This window comes from Bos indicus, chromosome 19 (genome assembly GCF_029378745.1).
Source record: "Bos indicus isolate NIAB-ARS_2022 breed Sahiwal x Tharparkar chromosome 19, NIAB-ARS_B.indTharparkar_mat_pri_1.0, whole genome shotgun sequence".
NCBI lineage: Eukaryota > Metazoa > Chordata > Mammalia > Artiodactyla > Bovidae > Bos > Bos indicus.
The window spans coordinates 31,620,056-31,641,138 of NC_091778.1; the positions used below are offsets into that span (position 1 = coordinate 31,620,056).

The window sequence follows — 21,083 nt, forward strand, 5'->3', positions numbered from 1 at the left end:
ATAGCTTTTCTTCCAAGGAGCAAGCCTCTTTTAATTTCATGGCTGCAGTCACCATCTGCAGTGATTTTGGAGCCTCCCAAAATAAAGTCTGTCACTGTTTCCATTGTTTCCCTATTTATTTGCCATGAAGTGATGGGACCAGATGCCATGATCTTAGGTTTCTGAATGTTGAGTTTTAAGCCAAATTTTTCACTCTCCTCTTTCACTTTCATCAAGAGGCCCTTTAGTTCTTCGCTTTCTGCCATTAAGTTTGGTATCATCTGCATATCTGAGTTTATTGCCTTTTCTCTGGCAATCTTGATTCCAGCTTGTGCTTCATCCAGCCCAGCGTTTCTCATGATGTACTCAGCCTAGCTGAGCAAAAAGGGGACTTAGACAGCTGTCTATGGCTGTAAGGATGGGTACCCACTTGAAAATGCAGGAAAAGTCAACCACTTCTTAAAATTTCCCAGTGCCTCTGTCTCTGCTGCTGGGCTTGGTGTCTTGGTGAGAAGCAAGAGATGGGCTGCCCTCTTCTATCCTGATGGGTTAGCCCAGAGCAATGGCCAGTGATATGGGCATTCCCTGGAATGACATCAGGACCTGCTGGGTTTCCAGTCTTGGGACACCTTTCCCTCTTCTTGCCGTTTAAATCTCCTCAGGGTGGAGGACTGCCTCCCAGGGATCCCTGTCACATGTTTGCCAAAATGACACGAAGGTACCCCAGTCTCCCTCTTTGCTACTGAAGAGCTAAGCACACAGACTGGAAGGTACAGCAGGAAGCATGCCTTGATTTAGAGACTTTGTGATTTTCAGTGGGTAGTTGTGATAGATCAGTTAGATGCAGAGTTAGATGTGTTCTGAAGGCTCCTATCCTATCAGAAGTGAAGCGTCCTCAATGGACTCAAGCAGCATCACCGCCCCCGCCCCTCCACCAGGGCTCTAGGTTGTATTGTCACCTGTCACTTGATCCAGAGCCCTGCTGGGAACTGCCAAGTCAATGGTGACGGTAACACATACTCACTGCCTATTTACTGGGTGCCATCCTGAGCCTACACTGACTTGATTCACTCTCACTGTTGTTATCCCAATACAAAGATGTCAGGTCATCACCCACCAACACCCAGCTGGCCACAGGGTCTACAGTCCCAGGTACGCTCAGCAAGGGGACCCCGCAGATGTCTTTTCTTGGCAGAAGTCGTTGCTGAGAATGTTGGCGCCACCTCTGAGCTTGTCCTCAGGACTACTCAGAGGATCCACTTTCCTGTCAGTTCCTTCCAAGACAGCTGTCATTCTGGAACCACACAACATGGTCCATTTAAAATTGGTTTCTTAAATGGGAATAAAGCCACCGGCCATGTAAATAGTGTTATTATTGTATTTTATTATTTATGAGAGAACACAGAAAGAGGTTGAAGCATGAATTTGGTTTTTGTGTGCGAGTAAATTTTATTTATTGGAATTTTCTCTTTGTTATCGCATGTCACCAAGAGTTATTTATATCAGCCCAATCTAATAAAAAGGTTACAAAACTAACCAAGCTTCACATTTTCCTAAGCAACCGCCACCCCCATATAATTTCCAGCTCTTCCTGGACCAGTTTGCGCATCATCCACTGTTGTTGTCATCCTCGTTATCTTAATTCCATTGCAAATTGTCTTCACAGGATCTTCTGAAGACAACTTCGGATTTCCACAAACTGGAAAAGCTTGAGTTCAGTGGTATCAGAGGAAGTGCCTTGAGCCAGCAGGCCCAGCAGATGTACACCGAATTTCAAGAGATGTACAGGGTCTTCTCAGACTCTTCCTACGACTGCTTGGATCTCCAGAGCGTGGTAGGGCTTGGAACGGCTACCTTGCAAGCTTTGTCTCTTTTTCTCAGATGCCTGCAGCCTCTAGCCTGGGTATTTACTTGCATTTCCCCTGTGCGTTTTCTTTGGCTCTGTGGTCCCCATGGTTTTATTGGCAGAGACCACAATTAATTATCTTTTGTGTCAGGAGAGAAGTCAGGGGAGGGAGTTTTCCAACTGCTGACTTCTTCGGAGTGAAGATACCCAGGGTTTCAGAGATGCTGAGATGGAGATGGGGTGATGGTGGAGGCTGCAGCCACTCTGCAGCTCCCAAAGCTTTAAGCTTTGAGCAGCACCTGCTGTGTGAAGGCCAGGCACACCCAGGCAGAATTTCATTAGTGGCCCGCAGAGGGGTAAGTGACGCAGTAGCCCAGTTTTCTGATCAGACTCTAGTTCCCTAGAGAGACCTCAGGATGAGGCAAGGGCCAACATTGCATTTTCCAGGATCAGGACACGGGAGTCCACATCCCACCTGTAGTGCAGGAGAGCTGAGACCAGTGAGTGCAAGACTGCAGGAACCAAAAAAAGCAAAAGGGTCGGTACAGAAACAGGGAATGGAGTTCCCGGGAAGGGAATGGCTGGATTACTGGAAAAGGAATTTTAGAGCATTTGAGGGAAAAGGAAAAAGCAATTAAACATCTGCTCTGAGCACCCTCCACTGTCTGCGTTCGTGCTCAGTCATCACTTGTGTCTGACTGTGGTCCCGTGCACTGTAGCCCACGAGGTTCCTCTGTCCTTGGAATTCTCCAGGCAAGAATAGTGGAGTGGGTTGCCGTTTTCTCCTCCAGTGGACCTTCCTGACCAAGGACGGAACCCGCATCTCCTGCATTGGCAGGTGGATTCTTTACCACTGAACCACCTGGGAGCCCCCTTCCATTGTCTGGGGGGATCTTAGCTGGCCAAACCCAGGAAATGGAACTTTCTAAAAGTTCCATTAGTTTAAAGTAGAAAAAAAGTTGGCTTACAAAGCAGGATCTATACTGTATGTTTTCTACCATGTGATAAAACAATACAAAACAAAATCCTGTACATAGAGAAGTGTGCTCCAATGTTAGTATGGTTGGGTTTGGGAAGTAGAGAAATACTACTGTGTTTTCCTACTTTTCTTTATCTTTTCATAAAAGTATGCATAGCTATTGTAAAGCAATAATAGATAATAATTTCACAAATTAGAGATGTTTCTCTGAAAATCAATGTTCTCTGAAAATTGCTACATTTGAAGAAAGAGCATGCTCTGTGTTGCTGAATAAAATACAGTTAATTGGGACAGGCTTATACTAAAAAAAAAAAAATTCTTTGTTGATCTGAAATTTAAATTTAACGGGCATCCTGTAATTTTATTTGCTAAATTTGGCAACCGTGGGGACAATGGCTAGCTGCTGTCTTAAGCAATTAAGTGTAGTTAGAAGAAATAGTGTATAGTTGTTAAATTAGCTTACTTTTCTCCTAATAGCCATATCAATTTGTTTACACTGAAAAGAACAGGATTTTCACTTGAGGGAGGAAGGGAAGTCGGGGGTAGTGATGAAGTAGCCCCATTGTTGGGGCTGTTGCTGCCAAGGTGGCTTTCAGGGTGGCCTGAGCTGGTGCCGCAGGTGAGAGAGAAGGGGCTGCAGGAGCTGGAAGTGGGGACACAGAAGAGAGGGACAGGGGGCCAGCCTCACCTCCGACTCTTTACCATTTTGCCTCGAGTGACTCAGACAGTAAAGAATCCACCTGCAATGCAGGAGATGTGGGTTCGATTGATCCCTGGGTCAGGAAGATCCCCTGGAGAAGGGAATGGCTAACCCACTCTGGTATTCTTTCCTGGAGAATTCCATGAACAGAGGAGCCTGGAAGACTACAGTCCATGGGGGTCACAAAGGGTCGGACACAACTGAGTGACTAGCACATGCTAATACTAGAGAATCTAGGAGAAAAATGCTTAAATAATAGGGCAGCTATTAAATATCCCTATTTAATAGGGATAAACACTGAGGCACACCATAGTGAACTATAGAAAATCAAAATATATCCTTGGTGTGACAGATTAATAGGAAAAAGCATTCCGGGATTGTCCTTCAGAAAATCATGTTTTCTTATGTCCATTTGCTGTCTCTTCAGGAATTTGAAAATGACATCTCTGACTTTAATCAGAGAGTAGAAGACCTTGACAGGAGGCTGGGGACTGTCTTTATTCAGGCCTTCGATGACGCCCCTGGCTTGGAGCATGCCTTCAAGGTTTGTACGGGAGAGGGAAATACCCCCTCCTTCCCCACCAGTGCTGCACTCTCCCTGCCCTCTCAGACAGGGATAAGCATACACTTCCAGCTGTTTTGTTCCTGCAGAGAGGAATTGTTGCTGTTGGTCTAGTAGAAGCAGTACTGTGTGTGTCCCAGGGTGAGGGAGCCTGGAGCCTGCAAAACTGGTCTTCTCAAGTTGACAGCTCAGGCTTTTCTGCAAACTTGATGATATAAAAATACCTTGTAATTTAATTTCTTCTTGATTGCTGTCTTTGGGCCTTACCTATAACCTGGGTGCCTATTAAAAGTGAAGAAGCCTGCTGTGGTCACCAGGGCTGTTTTGACGGCTGCTATCAGGTCAATTCAGGCTGGAGCAAACCACTGAAGCATGAGTAACTAGAATAAGATAATGTGGACCCTTGCCCTGTGTTGCCCAGATCAGATGGTGTAGGAATGTGCAGGAAGAAGTTCAGGATGATGAGTAGATAAATGACTACAGAAATGAGCAGTCTAGGTCCTGAGACCTGAAAGCTTAGGGAGACAGAGCAGGGTTTCCATAAACTATGAAGAAACTTACTCTGTAAAGCCTGAAGGATTAGAACAAGGACTAATCAGGTTACAAGGAGGCAGAGTTTGGCTCAAAAGAAGAAACAGATCTCTGCTAATGCTATTTAAAGATGGAATAAACTTCCTTGAGAGGTAGTTAAGTTTTCAGGTGCTGAACATGTCCAAACATAGACTGGATAACTGATGGGACAGTCATCAGATCAGATCAGATCAGTCGCTCAGTTGTGTCCGACTCTTTGCGACCCCATGAATTGCAGCACACCAGGCCTCCCTGTCCATCACCAACTCCCGGAGTTCACTCAGACTCACGTCCATCGAGTCAGTGATGCCATCCAGCCATCTCATTCTCTGTCGTCCCCTTCTCCTCCTGCCCCCAATCCCTCCCAGCATCAGAGTCTTTTCCAATGAGTCAACTCTTCATCATAGAAGAGGCTTAAACCCAAGATAGTGAGTCCATGATGTTCTAGAACACTGGATACATGTATATTTAATTCACTCAAGAATATACATATGTATTACATACCTGCTACTCCATAACTCACATAGGAAGCATTTTAGATAATTTCAAGAGAAGGGCTTATATGAAATAATAATAATAATATTTGCCAGTATGTCATAATCATTACTCCCATGGACTTCCCATTTAGTGTTAGTGGTAAAGAACCCGCCTGCCAATGCAGGAAATGTAAGAGACACAGGTTCAATCCCTGGGTCAGGAAGATACCTTGGAGGAGGGCATGGCAACCCATTCCAACATTCTTGCCTGGAGAATCCCATGGACGGAGGAGCCTGGTGGGCTATGGTCCATAGGGTCGCAGAGAGTTACACACGACTGAAGTGACTTAGCGCTAATTGGGCTAAATGGGTTGTTACCACTTAGGTAACTGGTGATTCTGGAACCCCATTTCTACCTTGAGGATGTCCAGCTCCATCTCTTTGGTAAATCCCTGTGCACCACGAATTTCAAGATGTCTTCAAGGGTCTCACATATACTCTCAAGTTGCTCTGTCTTTGACATCATCTTTGTCTACAGTCTGCCTTAAAAATGTCCTCTGCCCAGGAAGGTGCTTTCGGGATCTTATTATTGCTGTCCTGATGATCCCCACCATGACAGCATTTCTGTTTATGCCAAGGGCATGTTTCTCTGGGTTCCCAAAACTCCAGTCCTTGCCCATCGTGATGGAGCAAGATTCTGGGCAGAAACAGAGAAAAGCCTTTCCGACTTTGCATACCCTTTACTACCAGGTCCTGAAGCAGCATTGCTCACACCCTGAGTCTCAAAGGACTCTCACAGAAGCAGACCCTTTTTCTTTGGGCTCTGACTCCTCTTCTCAACAAACTCCCCGCCCAGCCTATGGACCTTGTAGGAGAACTGTAGCCATTCAGTCCCTTCTGCCTGCTTGGTTTTTCTCTTTGGAGTCATCTCACCAACAAGAAACCAAAGCCCTTCCTTCCTCCTTTAGTCCAGACAAGAGCTCCTGTGTTCATAGCTTCATGCAAAGAAGTGTGTTTTCGGGTTGTGTAGGGACTGAGAGATCCCCTGAGTCCAGATACCCCGTTACTGCTGTAAGACCATCTGACCACTAGGTGTGCCTCAGTGGATGTGACCTGAAGCAGTATGTCAGGGTCAGAGAACCCGAGCTGGACGGTACAGGCTGGCTGCAGTGGTCCCTCAGCCCACCCCTCCCAACAGGATGTTTGAGCCAGAACTCGGTGAAAACTGCTTGCTTATGCCTCCATGGAGGGAGAGCTCTTTTCTGCTGTCTCCTGGGATTTGGGTGATTTGGGGTTGGAAAACAGGGTGGTCCTAGAAGTCATGTATTGTTGTATCCTAAACACAACTGAACTCATCCACTTTGCCCTGACCTTGTCTCAGGGCAGCATCACAATCAGAGAAACAGTCTAGCAACCAGGAGAAGACGAAAAACACTTCAGCATTTTGATCCCGCTGTTCCCACCAAGGGGGCAGGGCAGTCATAATGCACAGAAAACATCTTCAGAGTGTCCTCGAAACCACTGCCTTCTGGGGGCAACTGCTCTCTGAAACTCTTTTCTTGCCCCTACTCTCAAATTTTAGCCCTCCTAATTCTCCCCAACAGCCAGCACACTTAGCTTCTTGTTTCTTCTCCATCATCACCCTCCATCTCTGCATCGGGTCTTTATGATGTATGTCAGCTTACTCTTTCTGACACCTTTAATTTTCTCTTCATGTTACCCTCTACCCAGCTTCTCACAACACAAGAGGAGGGTCCAGTAGGTCATTCAGCACACAGGGATCCCTCCTTCAGAAACAAAGGTGAGATGGACAGGCTATGAGTATCTGCCAATTCTTTTTTTTTTTCTTCTGCTGATTCTTAATTGTCCATCCATGACCCTCTTACCTTGGAGGACAGACGTATGAAGGAAAAAACTGGGCTAGAGGATTAATGTAACGATGGAAAGGTGGGGTCTGTGACATTTCCCCATCTTCCTCTGCCTCTTTTGCAGCTGCTGGACATAGCAGGAAGCCTCCTGGAGAGACCAGTGGTAGCACAGGATGCCTCTGAAAGATACCTGGTGCTCATCCGCATGTTTAGCGAGGATCTGGATGCTGTGAGGCTGATCCACAGTCAGCGTGTCCAGGAGGAGGCAGAGCATGGTAAGCTTGCTGCCAGGAGACTTGGATGGGGGCGTCTATTAGCAGAAAGGGCACAGGTCCTCTGGTTACACGTCTGCTGTGGCTCTAGGACATTCTCCAAAAGCACAATCTTCTTGCATGAAGATCCAGACCATCTCGCGCGATAGTTGAGCTCACTGAACTGTGCATTTCCCCGTGTCTGGGGCAGGTTTGGCAGACTTCACCCAGACCGGTGAAGTCCTGACTGCTGCCTCTGGTCAGTGGAAACCTCAGCGTAATATATAAGCTGAACCTCGATCCATGCCGCCACACTGATTAATCTTCAACATACCTCAATTCCACGGTATATTTGCACATGTTTGAGAAACGGTTCTCATCCCTTTCAGTGCCGTACCAACCATGCTTTCGGAGGGAGGAGCCATCAGGAGTCTGACAGTGGGCAATTACACACCTAGGTGTGGCATCTCTGCTGTTATTGCAATTCTTAGATGCCCTGCCTTGTCTGTTTGAAAGTCAACCAGTTCAGTTCAGCTTTGCAAACATTTCTTAAGGCCATGCTGTATGCAAGGTCCATTTGTGGGCACTGCATGCAGAGGCCGACCAGGATAAGGGAGAGAACAATTAATCCTAAAAGGTGGTTCTTCAGGGAACACAATTGGCATAAATGGAGTTATAAAGAACTGTAGCAAGGGACTTGCCTGGCAATGCAGTGGTTAAAACTGTGTCCTTCCACTGCAGGGGACATGAGTTCAATCTCAGGTGTGGGAACTAAGATCCCACGTGCCAAGGGGCACAGCCAAAAAAAGAAAAAGAAAAACAACAAGAAAAAAAGATAAGGTAGCAAAACAGGATGAATTGGGCTGGGAGGTGGGAGGAGAGTTAATGGAGATGGTGGCCTTGTGCTGGACCCTGAAAGATGGGGAGATGGACAGCCAGAGAGAAGAGGCCATGCCTTGGAAGCAAAGCATGACAGGATGTGGAAGGTGGCTAGTCGGACCTGCCTGTAGCCAGTCGAGGTGTATACAGGGAGATCAGGTCAGCCGTTGAGTTTGGGACCAGGTCATGAAGTTCTCTGAACACCCTATTAGGGAATCCAGAATTCGTTATTCAGGCAATTGGAAATTTTCAGAAGTTTTAAATGCTGGAGTAACAGGACCACTCTTTCTATAAACAGGTTTCACAGTAAGGTCATTAAGGATGGAGTTCCCTGAGGAAGTCATCCAGAAATTCTGTTGGCCTCAGCTTTACATGGGGCTATCCCCAGAACGTTTGGGACCATCCCTATGGTGTATGGGACCACCTTCATGATACAGGGGTTGTTCGTGGGCGGAGCAGGGCTCAGGGCGAGAGCCACGCTTCAGTCTGCTGTGCCCTGTCCCCAGGGTTCTCCTCCGTGCACAAGAACATGCCCACTGTGGCCGGGGGCCTCCGCTGGGCACAGGAGCTGAGGCAGCGCATCCAGGGTCCCTTCGACAACTTTAGATGCATGACACACCCGTGAGTACCCTGTTCCTGAAACGCAGGTTCATTTCACACTTCCGCTATCTCTCTGAATTTCGAGCATCATAGCAGCTCGACTCACTTCCTTGAGGCACAAAGATCATCTTCTTTTCTTCCCAACAATCAGCCAGTGTCTTAGTCCATTCAGAAATACCATAGATGGGGGGGAGGGGTGGAGCTTATAAACATCAGCAATCTCACTTTCTCAGTTCTGAAGGCTGGGGAGTCCATGGTCCAGGTCCCAGCAGATTTGGTGTCTGTTCAGGAGGACCTGCTTCCTGACTCACAGATGGCCGTCTTCCCACTGTGTCCTCAGACTTGGCAGGAGGGACTCAAGAGCTGTCTGAATTCTCCTCATACAGGCACTCATCCCATTTGTGAGGGATTTGCCCTGTAACCTAATCTCCTCCCAAAGGCCTCCCTTAGGCTTCAACATTTGAATGTGGGGAGGACACAAACATTCAGTTCATAGCAGCCAGGTAGCTACTGGCCAAGGGCTTCCCTGGTGGGTCAGTGATAAAGAATCCACCTGCACCACGGGAGATGTGGGTTCAGTCCTGGGTCAGGAGGATTACCTGGAGAAGGAAATGGCAGCCCACTCCAGTATTCTTGACTGGGAAATCCCATGGACAGAGGAGCCTGGCAGGCTACAGTCCATGGGGTCACAAAGAGTCAGACAGGACTTAGCGACTAAATGACAATAGACAAACCAGGCTGGGGTCTGAAGGGAGCCTCCACAACACCATCTAATGCCAAGGAGAAACAATGCAGTGTGAGAAATCTCCCAACTGTTGGAAAGAAGCTGAAAGCCTGGAGGTCCCTGTAGATTCTACTTCACTTCATGGTGAGGAGTCCAAACCACTTTCAGTAGCCAGTTCATAAATATATTACAGAGTATACACACAAATGTGAGTTCATGATCAAAACAAATGGGAATTTTGTCTCACAAGTGTGAGACACCCAGCTTTAGAACCAGCAAGTATTCCTCTTTTTTTTCAAACTCAATACTAGTCAAGCCATCGTGCCTGTGGGTCACATCTGCCCACTGGGAGATCCATCTACTTCATCTACACTGTCTGAGGGAGCGCTTCATTTTGCAGACGGAGACACTGAGGCAGATAGAAATGAGGTGACCTGCCTGGAGTCCAGAAAGTACAAAGACAGAAATGGAACAGGCATCTGGGACTCAGGGGTCCTTGCCCAGAGCTCTCCCCGGGGGCTCCCTCAGCCACAGGGAGCTCCAGAGTCCAGCTGAGCCCCCATCTTCTCCAATATGCTCCCCGCTCTGAGGTGGGAGGGAGAAGATATGAGAATGGCCAGGGAGGGTGGCAGGGCTTTGTCTGGGCATGTGTCCTGCGGGAGCTGTCCTGGTCTGGTTCGCTGGGGCAGACTCCGAGGCGTGTGTGCAGGAGTTAACAGGGATGCTTTAGGGGCCAGTGTCTGGGGCAGGGTGTCAGGGGGATACGAGGAGAGGCGGGAGCCAGGCAGAGGAGGAGCTGAGCTGTAGCACAGCTGCAGGCAGGCTTCAGCCTGCCCAGTGGGGAAGTCTGTACAGTTGCCTGGCCTTTGTCCCCCTACATCAGCTGGTCATTGGAAGTGGCTGTGGGGTGTGAGGGGGTGTGGCCCTGGGAGAGGAGGCAGTTCTGTCTGGTCGGCTGAGACTGTTCCCAAAGAGGGAGGTGTCATCAGCATCCCGAATTCTTGGTGAAGGGAGATTGGGGGTGGCGGGTGGTCCCCATGAGGGCATCTGAGTGGCACCCCACCATATCCTCCATGCCTCCCATGAAAATATCCACTTATTTTAATCATGAACTCACATTTGTGTATATACTCTGTCATATGTTTATGAACTCGTTTGTCAGCTCTTCACCATGAAGTAAAGCAGAATCTACAGGGAGTTTGATGTGCTTATTTCTGTGGCTTCTCCAGCCTGCTAGGGGAGTCACAGGGGCTGAGGTGTGAGAAGCCACTCACGCCTCTAAACTTGTTCCTTTTATTTTTTTAAATTGGTGGCTTTACACTGCTGTGTCAGGTTCTGCTGTATAGCACAGTAAATCAGCTATGGATATCCATATATCCCCCTTTTTTAGAAAATTTCCTTCCCGTTTCCCGTACAGAGCACTGAGTAAGGTTCCCTGTGCTACACGGTAGGTTCTCACAAGTTCTCTATTTTATACACAGTATCAATAGTGTATGTATGTCAATCCGGACTTCCCAACTCATCACACCACCACCCCTGCCCCCTTGGTATCCATACGTTTGTTCTCTATATCTGTGTCTCTATTTCTGCTTTGCAAATAAGGTTATCTTTACTATTTTTCTAGATTGTGCATATGTGCATTCATATTCAATATTTTTCTCTTCCTGACTTCATTCACTCTGGGTGACAGTCTGTAGGTCCATCCACATCTCTGCAAATGACTCCATTTCGTTCCTTTTTATGGCTGAGTAATATTCCATTGTGTCTTTGTACTACATCTTCTTCATCTGTTCTGTTGATGGACATTTAAGTTTCTTCCACGTCCTGGCTATTGTAAATAGTGTTGCAATAAACAATGCGGTGAATATATCTTTTTCTGAATTATTGTTTTCTCTGGGTATATGCCCAGTAGTGGGATTGCTGGGTCATATGTAGCTTCATTCTTTTTCAGGTAGAAACTGAGATCTGGGGTCAGGAGACTTGTGGAAACCCCAGGGCTCGTGAGGGGAGGGCTGGTCCGAACCCACCCCCTGTTCCTCGCTGCCCTGCAGACGCCTCTGCTCCTTCACCAGGAAAGGGAATCGAGTGACTGGGAAAAAAGCCAGGAAATCCAGTGCTTTCTCTGCAGGCATGAGGGCATTTATCGAAGCTCAGGGGAGCTTGTGAAGAAATCCTATGTTGGCTTAAAGAGCAAATGGGTTTTAAAGAATCTTTGCAATAAGCTGCCTCGTTTTGCCAGCAGAACAAACAAGATCCTCCAACACAGTTCGTGTGAAGGTTTCTGAAAATTATGGACACTTCAGCTTTCCTCAGAGCTGGACTCTCTTTTTGTGTTGTAAAGAAGCGTCAGAACCAGGGAGCAGGTGTGGGTAATAATAGCACCTCTGTGGTCCTCAGTGGACCTGGAGAAGCTTCTGAGCATGTGTCTGCCCATGTGAGCATACGAGTGTATGCACGTGTGTGTCTGTGCGCATGTATGTGTGTGGTGTGTGCTCAAGTTTGGGGATGCAGGAGGTGGAAGGGGCCCTCATAGAACATGGCAGGGCTTCCCTGGTGGCCAGTGGTAAAGAATCTGCCTGCCAATGCAGGAGACACAGGTTCGATACCTTGTCCAGGAAGATCCCACGTGCCTCCGAGCAGCTAAAGCCCCTGCACCACAGCTATTGAGCCTGTGCTCTAGAGCCTGCGAGCCACAGCTGCCGAAGCCCACGTGCCCTAGAGTCTGTGCTCCGCAACAGGAGAAGCCACTGCAAGGAGAAGCCTGTGCGCTGCAACTAGAGAAAGCCCATGCAAAGCAACGAAGATCCAGTGCAACCGAAAATAAATAAGTTAATAAAATAAAGAACTCACAAATCACCTGCGCTCACCACCCCCCCCCCCCCCAAAAAAAACACCATGGCAATGAGTAATGAGCAGAATTTCCCATTACATGTCCTAGATGGATTTCAGAGAACAGAAAATAAGTTTATATTCAGTTATGTGTATAACAATGCTTAAATATGTGGGGATGTGTATATAAATAGTTGTTTTATATATGCATTGTTATATGCATATACACATACAGGTATATAATGTTATATAGTTTTTGTTATAATGTATAATGTATAATGTTATATACAATTTTGTTCTTAAATTCAGGAAACTGCAGCACCTAGAATTTTTCTTTCGTGTCTCAGTGTCCTGTTAAGTTTTTGAAGGACTTCATTTTCCCGGGGCACGACTGACTGGCCGGCCAGGGCGAGGGGGCTGGTGGAGCCCTGGAGGAGAGGGGCTGTCCTGTCCCCTGACCGCTGCCTGTATTGGGGGAAGCACACCTGCCCTCTAGTGGCCAATGGAGGATGTTCAGGAGGAAAAGCGGCAGGCTCATTCAGGGGCCTTTGCCTTTGGAAACTGGACCGGAAGGCTAGTCAATCTCTACTTTACAGGCTGGCTGCAGTTGGTCACTCAGATCATTATTTCAACTTCTAACTCGATGTCATTTTTTTCTCCCTCTTTTGTACGGGTAGTTGCATGGAATCTGCCGAAGCAACGCGTATGATACAAAAATATGAAGACACGCTCTCATTGCTGGAAAAGTAAGCCGCTTCTGCGGTTGCATCTTTTTGTAAACTGAAGCCCCCTCCCAACACCCGTACCCCTCTTCCCCCCGCCCCCCGCCCCGCTCTACCATCGCCCCGTGCAGTCCCGAGTGTGTCCATGTTCCCCAGCAGCAGTGAAGCGTCACTCCATGTTTTATGTTATAATCACGATACCTGTGAATACAGTTCTTCTGGGTCGCAAACACCAGGTCTCTGGGGGGACGTGGCTCTAGTCTAGAAACAGCTGCTTTTCCAGTGTAGTTTCGAGGGGAGTGAGTTTCCTAACTCGGCAGAACTAGAGGTGCAGTGCTCCCCGTGTCTCCCCGAGATCAGGGTCCCAGGAAGTCAGTCGCTGCTCACTAAGCACAAGGTGACAGTTGGCACTGCACGAAGAGACAGTAGGTTAGAAAAAAATACTGCCCGAGTCCTTTTATGGAGAAAGTACAAGAATGAAGCTTTTACATGGGCTCACAATTGTCTGGTCTCTTGAGGGGACAGGGTCCAGATACAACCCACGTCTTGCTGCTTCTCTCTGATGCTGGCTCGTCTCCTGATTCAGGAGAGGAGGGCTGCAGACATGACAGTTATGATTATAGTTGTGGTCACACTTAGCATTGTGGAGACTTAGCGTTAGCTGGGCCATCCCCACCTACCAGGTCACCCACGTTCTGTCCCTTCGACTTCCTGAATTCTAGCTTCCAATCTGCCCCCTCCTCTGTGTCCCCACCCCCTACATCTTCAGCAAAGACCAGAGCGTCTTGGGCCCGAGCTGCTGCAGCAGCTCCTCCGAGCCTCCCTGCTCTGAACCTGTCCCTCAGTGCCCACGTTGTCATCGGATCCCCTGTCCCCACACCCCGTGTCCCCCCACGCACCCATCTGGGAAGCCTCTCAGTACCTCCATCATCTCCTTAATGTGAAATGAGAAGTGCTCCCTGGGGACGTCCCTGGTGGTCCAGTGGCTGGGACTCCACACTCCCAATGCAGGGAGCCCCAGTCCCATCTCTAGTCCAGAAACTAGATCCCCCATGCCAAAACCAAGAGTTCATATGCCTCAACTAAAGATCCTGCATGCCTCAACTAAGACTTGGTGCAGCCCAGTAAATGTTTAACAAGAAGGCAGAAGTGCTCGCTGATGTAGCCTCCCTCTCCCGTCCTGGCCCTCGCCCCCTCCTCCCTCTGACCTACCGTCTACTCACTGTCCCCAGCACACAGCACACAGCCTGCTGCTCCTGCTGTGAACACTCACTCCCCCATCGCTGCCCAGCCACCATTCATCCTCTGAGACTCAGCAGACCGTCACTTTGGCCCCTCCTGTGTGAGGCCCTCCCCAGCATCCTCTTTATCACCCCTACCCACTCACCTTCTTCTGCCACTTGAAGCCTGCTGCCCTGTATACTCCCTGTGTCCTCCATTGACCTGGGGTTGTAGCACTAGCTACATTTGTTGTGGGGTATTTATTCATCATTTCCTCTCCCAAGCCCAATACATCAGTGTGAAATGACTGAATAGTGCATGTCCATGAGCTATGTGAAGATTAGTATCAGAGGAAACCTTACTCAATAACTTCTTCCAACGTTTCCTAAGTCTAATGGCCACTTCCCTTATCCCCCCAAGGTCACATGGAGCCTCTCTTTCCACTCTCCCATGATTTAAGTTATGCCACCTTTAGAAACAAGGGGTTACATGTAGAAGCTGCCGTGCCTGGCCGAGTCAATGACTCTGACTTCATAACGTACTCAAATGTTTTACAAATTAGCATCTTCAATTCATGAGACGTACATCTTAAAAGATAGATATAGAGAGGTTGGCGTCCCTGGTGGTTCAGTGGTAAAGAATCCTCCTGCCAATGCAGGAAATGCTGGAGATGCAGGTTTGATCCCTGGGCCAGGAAGATCTCCTGGAGAAGGGCATGGCAACCCACTCCAGTATTCTTGCCTGGAGGTGGGCTGTAGTCCATGGGGTCACGAAAGAGTAAGACATGGCTTAGTGACTAAACAGCAATGATAGAGATGCTATTTTATGTATACATCTATCTATGTAGATATATCTTCAGTTAATCATTGCCAGATGTTGGGAAGCTGGGAGGGTGCGTGTGAGGTGCCCATTGTCTCTGATCTCACAGGTATGAAACAAGACTTTATGGGGACTGGTGTCAAACAGTAGCAGAGAAGTCCCAGTACAACCTTTCACGGCCACTTCTGAGACGTGACCCGGAGACAAAGCAGATCACTGTCAACTTTAGTCCACAGGTAAGTCGATGGAAGGAACTTCCTTTTGTTCTCTAAGAGTTGCATTTTTGACTCTGCTGATTTCAAAGGCCAACAGGCTGGCTTTTTATAAGAATATGCAAAAGGTGGTCCAAAGAACTTGCACCCTGCATTTCATTTTTGGGAGGAGTGAATCCTAGGGTGTAGTGTTTTCTTAAGATGTCTACTCTTCATGTTTTCCTCCAGGGTCCCCCAGTGAATTTGCTCTGATGTCACACAACAGAAAGTACTGCAAAATACCACTGATCTTTTGGTATCAGAGTCAACTGGGCCCACCTTATCTTTTATTTTGTGGTTGTACATTTGAAACGGCCCTCTCTACTGCCATATTATATAAACAGTCCATGCTTTTATTCTTTTTTTTTTCATTTTTTACATTTAAAATTTTAATATCTATCTTGAGCTTATTTCAGTATAAACTAGGAGGCTGAGGTCATTTCCCGGCTAAAGGATGAGCCTTTGTCTCAGTGTTGTCAGGACAGCAATGAGAGCTGACCCAGAACCACTGGAAGGAGAACTGGGAGCCCAGGAGTCTTGATATGGAGGTGGGGCTGGGGCTGGGGGGAATCTGGCTAGCTCTGTGTTTTGTCATCTGTCCTTATATGTATCAATCCTCAATCAACTCCGAGATAACACAATAAATTAGCAAGGGATGAAGAATGGGATGTCTGGAAACCCTGCTGGAGGCCTCTGTCTTTTGCACGGGACCACATCAGCTTGGCTTTTCCCTTCTGCACTTCCCACTAAACTCAATGCCTCCCCTCAAGAAGTTCAGAGAGGCCTGTGTGACATCTATTTCCTGACCCCCTAGTATATTAAGCCTTTAGAATAAGGCTTCCCTGGTGGCTCAGATGGTCAAGAATTCACCTGCAATGTGGGAGACCCAAGTTTGATCTCTGGGTCAGGAAGATCCCCTGGAGTAGGAAATGGCAAACCCACTCCAGTATTCTTCCCTGGAGAATTCCATGGACAGAAGAGCCTGGTGGGCTACAATCCGTGGGGTCGCAAAACAGTCAGACGTGACTGAGCAGCCCTCGCTTTCACTTTAGTATATTAAAGCACAAAGCATGCCAGGAAAGAGTTACAGAAACTAAGGGATATTTCCAATAATTATATTTCACAACTAAAGTTGTAAAACGTGCACCTCCTCTCAACTCTGCCAGTGTCTGTGACCTTGTGGGGAGGGGGCAGATGGTCTTCATGCATGTGGGTGATCCTAGTCCTTCCCCTGACCACCCCCCAGCCCCCAACCCCCGCCACAGAGCATGGCTCCGCAACCAGGGACCGACTGTTCTCATCATGGAAAGTGATAATTGCTCAGTTGAGTCTGACTGTTTGCAACCCATGGGACTATAGCCCACCAGGCTCCTCTGTCCATGGGATTCTCCAGGCAAGAATACTGAAGTGGGTTGCCATGCCCTTCTCCAGGAGATCTTCCTGGCTCAAGCATCAAACCCAGTTCTCATGCATTGCAGGCAGATTCTTTACTGTTGGAGCCACCGTGGAAGCCCCTGTTTTCATCATCCACATGCCCAAAAGCATCAAGCTAGAGCCCTCCTTGGCTATGGCTGGCGTCTTCTTTCTCAGGTTTTCCTCTTCTTACTCTTTGTAATTTACAGATTCGGTAAGTCTTAGTGCTTCCTGATCATCTTCCTTTTGCCTAATACTCAATTTTCCCTTGCAGAGAAGATTTAAGGAACTAGTAGAAGTAAAAAAGAGACCCAGAAGGCCTTCTGGGGTTTCCCGGTCCTGACCTATGTTGCTGCTATTCGATACCACTGAACCGCAGGAACTCATGTCGACTCTTTCCTCCAGCTGGTCTCCGTGCTGAAAGAAATGAGTTATCTTCAACCCCAGCAAATGACGCACATCCCCGAGACAGCAGCAGCCATGTTCTCCTCCAGAGAGTTCTACCGGCAGCTCGTGGCTAATTTGGAGTTGACGGCAACTTGGTACAACAAGGTTATGAAAACTCTGCTCGAGGTGGAATTTCCATTAGTTCAGGAAGAGCTGCAAGATATCGATCTTTGCCTGAGAGCTGCAGAGGAGACTCTGAACTGGAAGACAGAAGGTAATAGGCCTCCACCAGGAGTCTGGGGGAAAGGCTGAGAGTCAAGATTCTAATAAAGTTGGTAGAACCTCAGTTTGCTCCCTGGTTAACCTGATTCGGGTTTGAAGCATGGCTCCGTGCTCTCGGATATGCATCCAAAGCAGAGAGGACATGGAGGAATGGTGTCCCTCTTCTGCCTCCTCTCTGTGGCTAGGAGGTTTGGACATCTTTGCTACCACAGTCTGGGGAGTTTGCGTGAACTCACCCGTAGTCTCCAGCATATACCAGGCACTCCATGGGGGAGGAATTACACTGTATTAGGTGGCACAGTGATAAAGAATCAGCCTGCCAATGCAGGAGATGCAAGACATGTGGGTTTGATCTCTGGGTCAGGAAGACTCCCCTGGAGAAGAAAATGGCAACCTACTCCAGTATTCTTGGGAAAATCCTGGGAAATCCCAGGGACAGAGGAACCTGCCGGGCTACAGTCCATGGAGTCACAAAAGAGTCTGACTTGATTGAGTGACTGAGTGCAACAAAGTACACATCATTGTAACCCTCTTTCTCTCTCTCTCTCTCTCTTTTTTTTTCCAAGTAGTAGAATTCTGGGTGATTTATTTTTTTCTTCTTTCTACTTTCATTACTTTTTCTTAGAAAGTGAAAGTGAAAGTCACTCAATCGTGTCCAACTCTTCGCAACCCCATGGAATTCTCCAGGCCAGAATACTGGAGTGGGTAGCCTTTCCCTTCTCAAGGGGATCTTCCCAACCCAGGGATCGAACCCAGGTCTCCCACATTGCAGGTAGATTCTTTACCAACTGAGCCACAAGGAAAGCCCAAGGGAAGACTTTTTCTTAACTGGACCATAAGTATCTTAAATAAGGGAACTATGCACTTACTTTTCTTATATCCTCCAGTTCAATTCCATAAACTTTCATTGACTGATTAATACATGCAGAGTTCCATGTGCAGGACTGTGGGGGAGACTATGATCTGTGAGTTATAGGGGAACACCACCCCACCCTCAAAGAACATGTAACCAGGGTTAGCGTCAGGGGTGGCTTAATGATATTAACTAGGATGGGAAAAGCTCTGATGATAACAAACTAGCCTGTTCAGAAAAGTCTTATAAAACCCACAAGTATGAAATCCCTATCTTTCAGAGCAATCACACCTTTTGCTCTGCCACTATAAGCTATTTCAATTAATGCTGTTTCTTTTGGGGAGCAGGTATTTGGGATTATGTCATTCAGATCACCAATAGTATTCATGATCTCGAACAAAGAATTCAGAAAACTAAAGACAATGTGGAAGAGATTCAGAGCATCATGAAAACATGGATGTCACCAATGTTTAAGAGAAAAGATGGGAAAAAGGAATGCCTTCTCTCTATGGATGATCAGCATGATCGAGTGGAAAAATATTACTGTCACATCAAAGAATCTGGCCTGAAGATCCATGCCCTTGTGCAGGTAATAACCCACCTCTCAGGCACACATCCCACCAGTCCAGGAAAAGTGCCAAGGAGAGTGTTTGGGTGCTAGAAGTGATTTGGGAATTAGAACAACCAGTAGATGCTGTGTCTTCTGCAGTCATTGATAGAAGTTAAAACTGATAGCAAAAGAGCTAAAACTAATGGAGGGAGAGAGTGCCAAGTCACATTCTGGTATCAGTGTGTCAGTGTTAAAACTATCTTAATAGTGACACCGCTTAGTTGCCACATACCTTAACGTCACACACAGAACCCCAACAGGTAGAAGGAGATGCCAAGTGCAGAATCCTAAATTATCTACTGCACTAACCACCCCGAACTCATCCCCACAACGTAGTGTGGCCCTCCAGCATTGTCTTCATGACCTAGCCCTACTGAGCCTGGAGACACACAAGATGCACTCGATAAAGAGAAGGACAAATGCAGAGCACTGCTCTTCCCCGGTGGCTCAGAGGTGAAGAACCCAGCTGCCGATGCAGGAGACAGAGGTTCCATCCCTGGGTCAGGAAGAGCCCCTGGAGGAGGAAATAGCAACCCACTCCAGTGTTCGTGCCTGGGAAATTCCTTGGACCGAGGAGCCTGGTGGGCTACAGTCCATGGGATCACAAAAGAGTCGGACATGACTTGGCAACTGAGCATGCAGTAAGACTTCATGCAGTAAGGCTCTGCCCTGCATTATGAGCAGGGAATCCTTGTGTCTTATCACCCAAAATGGACAAAGGAAAAGAGCTGTAAGTCATAAATGGCCACCAGCTCCAGTCAGTCCTGCTGAGGCCATGGGGCAGTTCTCATGCACAGTCAGTAGTGAATCACAGTTGTTATCTTTGGGTTTTCTGTGGTTTTTGAAGACCAATCAAATGTTGTACTTTTGATCTTTTAAATTTTCTTTATCTGTTTTCTAGTTTACTAATCTATTCTTTATCATTTCTTGCTGTCTAGTCGATTTGGGACTACTTGCTCAATCCTTCTTTTCTAGCCTATGAGGGTAGAAACTTAAGCATATTGATTCCAAGCCTGTCTTCCTTTCTAATACAAACATTTGACGATGTAAATTTCCCTCATACTACTTCTTCAGTTGCATTCCCCAAATTTGTTCTGCCTCATTCTCATTTCAATTTTAAACTGTTTCTCTTGTGATTTGTTCTTTAACTCAGTGGTCACTTAGGAGTATATTGTTTAATTTCCATGTATTTGGAACTTCCCTGGATAGGTTAGGCTTCCCAGGTGGTTCAGTGGTAAAGAATTGGCCTGCAATGCAGGAGATGCAGGTTTGATCCCTGGGTCAGAAAGATCCCCTGGAGAATGAAATGGCAACCCGCTCCAGTATTCTTGCCTGGGAAATCCCATGGACAGAGGAAGCTGGTGGGCTACAGTCCATGGGGTCTCGAAGAGTCAGAGACAATTCGGCGATTAAATCACCTCCACCACCTGGGTTCAGTTCACATCACTGAGCGATTGCTCAGTCTTGTCTCACTCTTTGCGACCCCATGGACTGCAGCATGCTGGGCTTCCCTGTCTATCACCAACTCCCGGAGCTTACTCAAACTCATATCCATTGAGTCGGTAGTGCCATCCAACCATCTCATTCTCTGCGTCCCCTTCTTCTTCTGCCTTCAATCTTTCTCAGCATCAGGGTCTTTTCAAATGAGTCAGTTCTTTGCATCAGGTGACCAAATTATTGGAGTTTCAGCTTCAGCATTAGTCCTTCCAATGAATATTCAGAACTGATCTCTTTTAGGATGGACTGGTTGGATCTCCTTGCAATCCAAGGGACTCTGAAGAGTCTTCTCCAACACCACAGTTCAAAAGCATCAATTCTTCTGTGCTCAGCTTTCTTTATAGTCCAACTCTCACATCCATTGACCACTGAAAAAACCATAGCTTTGAGTAGATGGACCTTTGTCGACAAAGTAACGTCTCTGCTTTTTAATATGCTGTCTAGGTTGGAAGTGATTTTGGAGCCCCCAAAAATAAAGTCTCTCACTGTTTCCTTTGTTTCCCCATCTATTTGCCATGAAGTGATGGGACCAGATGCCATGATCTTAGGTTTCTGAATGTTGAGTTTTAAGCTAACTTTTTCACTCTCCTCTTTCACTTTCATCAAGAGGCTCTTTAGTTCTTCGCTTTCTGCCACAAGTGTGGGTCATCTGCATATCTGAGGTTATTGATATTTCTCCCAGCAATCTTGATTCCAGCTTGTGCTTCATCCAGTGCAGCATTTTCTCATGATGTACTCTGCATATAAGTTAAATAAGCACGGTGA

At 47.2% G+C, this 21,083-nt stretch overlaps 1 protein-coding gene across 7 annotated transcripts in view; it reads left to right on the forward strand.

The window, feature by feature from the left end:
* DNAH9 (dynein axonemal heavy chain 9) overlaps nucleotides 1–21,083 on the forward strand; it is a 285,075-nt gene that overhangs the window by 29,099 nt on the left and 234,893 nt on the right. For all 7 annotated transcript variants that reach the window (XM_070773106.1, XM_070773107.1, XM_070773102.1 and 4 more), the window contains exons 7-14: nucleotides 1,646–1,813; nucleotides 3,932–4,048; nucleotides 7,105–7,255; nucleotides 8,617–8,731; nucleotides 12,941–13,009; nucleotides 15,135–15,261; nucleotides 17,095–17,350; nucleotides 18,559–18,800. In XM_070773106.1, coding sequence (XP_070629207.1) covers nucleotides 1,646–1,813; nucleotides 3,932–4,048; nucleotides 7,105–7,255; nucleotides 8,617–8,731; nucleotides 12,941–13,009; nucleotides 15,135–15,261; nucleotides 17,095–17,350; nucleotides 18,559–18,800 — 1,245 coding nt within the window. The remainder of the gene's footprint in view (nucleotides 1–1,645; nucleotides 1,814–3,931; nucleotides 4,049–7,104; nucleotides 7,256–8,616; nucleotides 8,732–12,940; nucleotides 13,010–15,134; nucleotides 15,262–17,094; nucleotides 17,351–18,558; nucleotides 18,801–21,083) is intronic.